Source organism: Pygoscelis adeliae, unplaced genomic scaffold (assembly GCF_000699105.1).
Source record: "Pygoscelis adeliae isolate BGI_AS28 unplaced genomic scaffold, ASM69910v1 Scaffold157, whole genome shotgun sequence".
Classification (NCBI taxonomy): Eukaryota; Metazoa; Chordata; class Aves; order Sphenisciformes; family Spheniscidae; genus Pygoscelis; species Pygoscelis adeliae.
Genome location: NW_008825107.1, coordinates 2530879 through 2539491, shown reverse-complemented (window position 1 = coordinate 2539491; position 8613 = coordinate 2530879). Strand labels below are relative to the sequence as shown.

General features: G+C 38.4%; 1 protein-coding gene across 1 annotated transcript in view; it reads left to right on the top strand.

Annotated features, from left to right (window-relative positions):
• The window catches only part of TMEM184C (transmembrane protein 184C), a 28707-nt gene that overhangs the window by 19252 nt on the left and 842 nt on the right, over nt 1-8613 (top strand). Inside the window, 8 exon segments of the mRNA XM_009327512.1 lie at nt 1388-1518; nt 1616-1652; nt 3605-3810; nt 4383-4457; nt 5360-5453; nt 6901-7013; nt 7737-7836; nt 8351-8522. Of these exon segments, the coding sequence (XP_009325787.1) occupies nt 1388-1518; nt 1616-1652; nt 3605-3810; nt 4383-4457; nt 5360-5453; nt 6901-7013; nt 7737-7836; nt 8351-8522 (928 nt within the window).

Genomic DNA, 8613 nt, shown 5'->3' with positions numbered 1-8613 from the left:
CCCGACGGGGAAAAGAGAAGCTGGAGAAGTTCCGCCGTGCCGCTGTGTGCGTTTATCGTGCCGTTAACGCACAAACGAAGCAAGATGGAACGGGACAGGCTCGCCTTCTCCTTCCGGTTCAATAGCAGTTGGTGCTCAAACAGTTGATAACGATGCTGGAGAGATGGGAGGCAGGCCCTGCAGGAGGAGCGCGGCTGGAGCTCTGCCGCTGCCCTGCCCAGAACTGGTTTTCTGACACTCGGTAGTAACACTGGCACTCGTAGCCTGGCGTTTCAGGTAGTTCTGTCTGATCAGGCAGAGCTGGGATGGTAGACGGAGAAGCCTCTCTTTAATGCTAGTGGTACCGTAGTATCTCATAACCGTAGCGTATCAATTACACGCACATGTGATAGCATTACTTTTCTAACAAAAAGTAAGACATTAACCGTAAAATATGTATCGTCCAATTTAATACAGGCTTGTTCCACTGGATGTAAGCTTTTTTGTGGTATAAGTTTAAGCACTCAGTGGCAGTAAAATCTGTCTGGAGTCTGTTTTAAATTTCCGATTTTGAAACCCTGTTCTGATGCCTTCGTATATTCAACATAAGGGATGTTTATATCGAAGCGGTATCTGAAATTTCAAAATCATTAAATCTGATACCGGAAGAGAAACTACTCGAAAGTGATCTTTGAACTGGAAAGCAACAGAAGTCGTGGGATGTTGAGGTACAGTAGGGGATCAGAGAAGAAATTCTCAACAAAAAAACTGTTTGAGAAGAGTCTACTATGTCTCTCAGTTTTTGGTACTTAGGATTATTAATATAGTTATTTTTCGGAGAGCTTTAGTTTAAAATCGTAGCCCTGTGTTTTAGCAGGCATCATATTTTTATATATACATGCATACCTATCTCAGATTGTAAAATGAAACTAGTTGAAACTGATTACTAGTTGGAACTTGATTTTTGAGCTAAAAATACTTTAAATCCACAAGCTTTCAGAAACTTTATAATGAAGCACTGAACTGAAACAAGTTGCAGACCTAAAGCAAGGAATCTGTTGTGGCTTTCAGTAAATAGTGAGCATTACTACATTTTTGTAGAACGTTCTGTGTTTATTGGTGATGTTTTTGTTTGGTTCTGCAAGAGTTCTCATCTTTTTCTTTAGAGTTTTTATGTTTTACTCTAAGCCACATCAACAGATTGCAAGGAAGACTTTGGGATTTTGTGTATTTGAAAAGGAGAGTTAGAAAAACTAAACTTAATGTTGGGATATGTACTTAGTGTCCATCTTAAAACTTTATTCACAGTAAAAAAAAGAAAGATAAATTATTTTTCTTGCTCTACTAGTAAAACTTTAAAGTATTAATACTGAAACTTTGGTCTTGCATTCTTCTTTTTCTTTGCAAGGTTGGAATTCATACCAAGGCGTGGTTTATCGCTGGGATATTTCTCCTAATGACTATACCAATATCTCTCTGGGGAATACTACAACACTTAGTCCATTATACTCAACCTGAATTACAGAAACCAATAATAAGGTAACATTTGACATTTTACCTGTGCTACAGATGTTGAATTTAATTCAGACTAAAAATACTTCTAGTAATATTAAATGTTCTTTTGTTATTGTAACAGGATTCTATGGATGGTGCCGATTTACAGTTTAGACAGTGTAAGTGTTCTCTTACTGTTAACAGCTCAATAAAATTCTGTTTGCTGTGGGAGTGAGGGAAAACAGCGCCACAGTTAGCGGAAACTGCTGCATGGAGAGTCGTAGTCCTAGAAACTTCTGGGCGTTCCTATTTATGGAGTACGTCAGAAGCATAGTTCTAGCGATATTGCGTTCTTCTTGTGGAGCTTGTGGGATCGCTTTTGCTAACCCTTCTTAACCTTGTCCTTGAGTATCCTTTATGACAGATGTGGAAAGGGGTACGACAAGAGCCTGCTTTTGGTCCTTCCATCTTCAGTAACAGCTGAACTGGAAACCAGACTGATCCAAGTACTGTCTCAAACTGTTTCCCCTCTCAGGGAAGTAAAGAGTTAGGCTTAGTACTAAATTCTTTCCTGAGTCAGGCTTAGTGCTAAAATTCTTTCTTTTTGCTTCAGGGGGCAAAGGGTAAGATCCCACAAAAAATCCACTTCTGAGTACTTTTATGTGACAGATTCTATTGGCCACACCAGATATGGTTCATGTAAATATGTCACCTGTGGAGATGATTTCAGCCAGAGCTAAGCAACATACTAAATCTGTGGACTGTACAAGATGTGTGTTTATATGTTGTCATCACCTCTTGACATTGCAAATACTTCTGTTTCCTCCATAAAAGACAGCCTTCCGGGAATTTTTCCTTTGATTTTTCTCCCATCTCTTGAGTGTTTATGAAGTGTCACCCTTATGTACTTTCTATTTTTTTTTTTTTTTTTTGAAAGAGTGGGATTTAGAGTATCTGAGAGTGAAGGAGAGTGGGGAAGAAAACAACACTTTCTGTTTCCTATGGGGAATATCAACTACCTCAGGTTGATATTTCAATTTCAAGTACAGAATTTTCCTTTGGAAGAAAATTACCTGCTAATTAAATGAGCTCTAGCCGGGCATTCAGGGACATTTCTGACATACTGAAATCTTTCCCCAGACTCCTGGATCTTATGGCCTTTGCTGCATGTGTGGTATCCTCCCAGAGTGCTTAATCTGAGCTGAACATAAAGTTCTTTTCTCAGACTCAAATACTGTATTCTCAGTTTACTAGATGCAGTATTAGATCTTCCACAAAGGTGTTGCAGCATCTGTCATCTCTAGTATTTCCCAACTGTGATGAGGATGTGAAGCATCTTCCTGTAGTTCTAATAAGAAGGTCAGAGAAGGCACAACGTTAGCTCTACTACAACCTAGGGAAGCAAACTCAGAAGACCTGCCTCTATTTAACTACCCACCCTGCCAAAAAAACCAAACCGAACAAAAAAACCCCAGTAGAACAGGTTGCACTGAACAGTGCAACAACAGTGTGATACTCAAAAATTGAAAGCTCTGACAGCTGATCCATAATCACAGTTTTGCAAAAAAATCACTTTTCTGTCTGAAATTCTGGTTTAGAGGGATGACTACCACTTGGAGGCTAATCTGCTGCTTTCTTCTATATTTTGCAAACATGCCAGAAGAAACATTTACACATTAGATACCAAAAGAAATCAAGTTTATACTGACAGACTAAAAACTTAGTTCTCAAACCCATATTGACAATGAATATGTGAATTTCAGGAAACAGTTCTATCTTGTCTCCTCCTAACAGGAGCAGGTTATGTTGTAGGGAACCATCTCCGTAGTTACTTTTAAATGAAAGACTGAATTGTGTGGTCAAAGATAAGAGAGCATCTCTTGCATAGTGCTTTAAGCATGCTTCCATTTGAAGCAGCAGAGATGCAATCTCAAGTTCTACTTGTATTTTTACAGAACGTTATTTTCTAGCTGTAGCATCACACTCTTATTAGCCAAATGCTTCAAGCCCTGTTTAATTAGTGCCTGCTGTCTAATGAAGTATTGCTTGCTGAACTAGCCAGCCAGTGTTGTCATTGGAATCGCTTTTGTCTTTCTTGCATGTAACCTTTTGTGTACCTCTCTTCTTACAGTGGATAGCTTTGAAATACCCCAACATTGCAATATATGTGGATACATGTCGAGAATGCTATGAAGCTTATGTCATCTATAATTTTATGGTTTTTCTTTCAAATTATCTAACCAACCGGTATCCAAACCTCGTATTAATAATAGAAGCGAAAGATCAGCAGAGACATCTGCCGCCTCTATGTTGTTGTCCGTCGTGGGCTATGGGAGAGTGAGTATATGATGACTTCTTAAAACTTCAAGCTATGTAATCAGATACAAACATATTGGGAAAAAGGTCTCCTTGAATTTGCTTCCTTTGCTATCATATAATATTTGCCAAAAACTCATGTAGAATCGCTGGTAGATCAGATAGCCCATTGCTTTTACTTCCACAGGTGAAGGACCAAAGGCCATGCATGCTTAATCTGATAAGCATCTCTCTTAAGAGATTTTGATAAAGCTGTTAAAAATGTTAAAGACACACTATGAATGTAAGTCATTCTTAAACATCTTCAAACACAGTGAAAATTGCATTCTCTTTGTTTAGCCCAGCCGGAAGCTTTCCATGGCTAAAAGAAGCGAATCATTGAGTATTTCCTGTTACGTATCCTATAAAAGTCTAGGTCTTTTGTGTATTGCGTATAGACACACTATATACTGTACCATCTGAAGTCCTGGAAGCAGAAGTTGAAATTACCATGAAATAAAAATTTAGTTTAGTGAAACTACTGAGAACAGGAAACTTCTGTAAGTGAATTGTCTTTAAATTCTTGCACAATGAATTTTGTGTTTCTCTTGCAGAGTTTTATTATTTAGATGTAAACTGGGTGTTTTGCAGTACACTGTTGTCAGACCATTTACTACCATTATTGCTTTGTAAGTACGCTTATAAATAATTAATACTGATCTTCAGGATGTAATTTTGAGTTACACTGGAAAGAGTTTTCATGCCCTTTGTATTGAATCAAGGCAGGTTGAAACGAGTCTGAAAGCAGACTTGTTGTGTTACATGCTAAATGGGTCTGGCAATTTGAATCAACCCATGATTTCTTTATGACTTCTCTATAGCAAATGACTATTTGCAGAATTGAAATAATAAATACTTAATGCCTGCTGCTGAAAGCAGTGGGAGAGAAGGTGAAGTACTGTTTATGTGGGAAAGACATTTTTATGATCTCTTGATTTTTAGAGTCTTTTTTTCCTCCTTCTCCCTTTTCTCATTAGCTACAACAATTGGGTATTTTTAAAGTCAGGTTTCATGTAACTTCTTAAATTTTCTTAAACTTTGCATGTGACAAGCCTGACTGTGTGCCTTCATATGTATCATATAACCTGTTGTTGTAAAGGAATAGCAGGCAGTTATGCATGTTGATGCTGAAAGCTTTAATTTCATGAACTTTGTATTGATGGTCATTACTGTTAATTCTGTGGGACTGTGGAAAAAGTTGCTACTCACAAAGAATATCCATTAGCTGTATGTGTTCTAAGAGTTAAAAGCAAAACAGCTAAAAACCCCCGATGTTTAATTGTTGAATTCATTCAATAATGGGATATGTTAACCCTGCATTCAAACACTGTCTCTTCCATGGAAAATACAATACGAACTTCCTATGCTTTATGCTGTTGGAAACCAATTCTTGTTGCAGACCCCCCCAGTGCCCATGTTTGAGTACCAAAAGAGATTTTAGATTCTAACAGTTGATCAATGTAATGAAGATATAGTGCTTCAAGAAAGCGATCTTTTACTACGTAGCGATTAACTCTAAAAATTCTTTCAGAATTTGTGAACTAGTGGGAGTGTATGATGAAGGAAACTTCAGCTTCAACAATGCTTGGACTTACTTGGTTATACTTAACAACATGTCACAGCTAGTGAGTATCAAGAGTACATCTTTCTGCTCTTTTAAGTCATTGTATTAGTACTATGTGAATCTTCTATGTGAATTATTGACAGTAATTGTGTTAACGTCTGGCAATTCTTGTGGGTAGAATATTTCCCACTGTAAGTCAAAGTTACTATCTATCTGTTAAATACTATATATGCAAAATACTGGGAAAATAGATAACCTAAAACTTTTATTATTTTTACTACGAAGCTCCATAAAGCAATAAAGTGTCCCACCTCTCTACCTCAAACTATTTGATGGGTGAAGCGGTATGGCCCAGGCATGTTAGAGCTGCAGACTTGCCCCTCTGCAGAAGAGATGACTTCACTCACCCCTGTAGCTTCCTCCCAGCACACATAAAGAATCAGCGGTGGCTATGTTAAAAATACTGTGTTACAAAGCTAGCGGTAACAACATTGACAAGAAAAACTGGGAACGGTGCATGCAGTGCTGAGATTCTGGCCTGCCTCACACCTTCTCTTGTTGGTTCAGCTGCCAGATGATGTCAGGGTAGGCATAAGATGTCAGCCCCTAGGCTTGAAAGTTTCATTTTGGAGGTCAGGGATTGCATTTAGTGGCTTGCTGGGAATGCAGAGGAATCATTTTCTGTGTCACCCAGGGCACATTACAGATGAGCTATTGCAAGAGGAGAGAGCAGCAGCTCTGGTTCCTTACTGCTTAGCCTTCTAGCCTCCAAGCTTCTTACTTCTCTTGGCAACAGCAGCAGGAGTCAGAACAGCATGACATCCCATCCGGAAAGGGCATCCTCCTCCTACTGCCACCCGTGTTTGATGGGTGACTGTTACGGAAGGAGCTGTAACTGCTTTCTGCTGTGACAGCAGTCCCAGCAGCAGCGCATACTTCTGCATGTCCTGGTTGACGTGATTGCTTAACGAAACTTAGTAGTAAGAGGCTAGGAGAACATGCGTGAAAAGGGGAGATCAGTTCTTTAGGTTTGGCTATACATTAGTTCGGTTGTTTGCAGTTGTCGTCAATAGGAAACTTGTTCCGATTTGCAGTGAGGATTGCATTCATTGCCTCATCTCTCATAAAGAGGCAACATTTGAGGTGCTCTTAACAGAAGCCTGAAAGAACACGTGCTTTTTATGCATTTTCCCTGGAGATGTGCTTGGCATTGAAAAGATTTTATGGGACCTTCCTATGCTTTGCTTTAGTGTGTAGGTAGATGAGTTCAGTTTCTGTCTGCCAGTATCATACTTTTCAGAAATACAATTTCAGGTGAAAAAAAAGTCTGCTTTAAAACAGTAAGGCAAAGATTCCATAAATCCAGAGCCTCTTTTCTAAAATAGATAGCTTTTTAAGTTTGTATCGTACCGTGATATATTTTTTAACTGAAGAGATGCTGCAAAACAACTCCCTGACAAAATAAACAAGGATTTGAAAGCTTCTCTTCATTTTCTTTTCCTTATTAGTTTGCTATGTATTGTCTGGTGCTGTTTTATAAAGTACTACGTGAAGAACTGAACCCTATCCAACCTGTTGGCAAGTTCCTTTGTGTGAAGATGGTAGTTTTTGTTTCTTTCTGGTAAGTAAGTGAATTACTTACTTGTTACTTATTGCTCTCAGGGTGGATCATAAAAGACCTAAAAAGACTGGATTTGTTACTGAGGTTAGAGGCCTCAAAAAATCTACCCATAATGTAAAGTGAAGTGCTGTGTGGGGAAAAGGGTACTAGTACGTTGGACAGAGCAGTCTTGTTCACTTGAGATTATTTTTTAGACTTGCTATTTTGTAAGGTGATTCTCAAGAACGTAATTTATTTTAGAAGCTTCACTTGCGATTATTTCAAAACAAAAAATGGTTTGGGTTTTTTTTTTTTTACTTTTTAAAGTTAAAAAAATTAACTTTTTCAAAATAAGTTACTATAAGTTAACTATAGATTACTATTTAAGCATTGCTCACAACTTAGCTGCTGATGAGTGAGTGCATTTGACTATCTGAATATTACTCTGTGGGCTGCAGTAATACCCTGAAAGAGAAGCGACTTGTTCTAATAACTAACTGGAACAACAAACTCTTCTTTGGTTGTGTTCTCTTTTGGTCTTTAGGACCGTGGATGAATCTCTTTTTAAGTCCGTTTTCCTCCTCTTAAAATCTAAATATATAAACAGTAAGTTTTTTGTAAGATTCTTCCTATGTACATACATCTGTACACATACGAACAGACCTTGTTTACCAGATTTGCTTGCAGGTTTTTTGGCACTACTGTTACAATAATAATAATAATAATAAAAAATAATCTTTATAGACAAGCTGTGCTTATTGCATTGTTGGTGAAAGTTGGTGTTATTTCTGAGAAACACACCTGGGAATGGCAAAGTGTGGAAGCTGTGGCTACAGGCCTACAGGTAGGAGCAGACAATTACTTCTTAGGAGGAACGGCCATGTGTAAGATGACATAGCTGATCTCGAGCAGATATTGTCATACTCACTTTAATTAACACAGACTAGATTAGTACTGAATTTATTACAAGTTGGGCTAAGTTTCAGCCAGTCACCCCAAGTGAGTTTTATGCCCAACACTCTTCTATCCATGTCTTGGGCAGAAGGAACGTGCCCCAGTTAAATACTTCTGTTGGACATCCTTGCATTTCTTCTTGCAAGAATTCATTGTAAAGCTGCTGCTTGTTGAGTAACTGGTTCCAGCAAGTCAGTCTATCAGGCAAGGACTGATTCCAGCATGTATGTAGTATACATGGCTCTCCGAAACCTGCCAAGAATATCCTACCTCTGGTGGAAAAGTAGCTGATGCCAGTATCCCAAGGCAATTGCAGTCTATCAATCAATTGTAGAAGAAACCCAGAAACTATTTTTCTCCAGTTATCAATGATAAGTATTAAGTCGGTATCTCTCTCATTGCAGGATTTTATCATTTGTGTTGAGATGTTCCTGGCTGCTATTGCGCATCACTACAGTTTTTCCTATAAACCTTACGTTCAAGAAGCGGAAGAAGGGTCATGCTTCGACTCTTTTCTTGCAATGTGGGATATTTCTGATATAAGAGCAGATATATCAGAACAGGTTCGCAATGTTGGTAAGTAACAGACAGATTTGTGTGATCTGTTAACAGCATACGTGTTTCCAGCTTCATTTTACGCTATTACCCGCCTCCATAGTACCTTGAG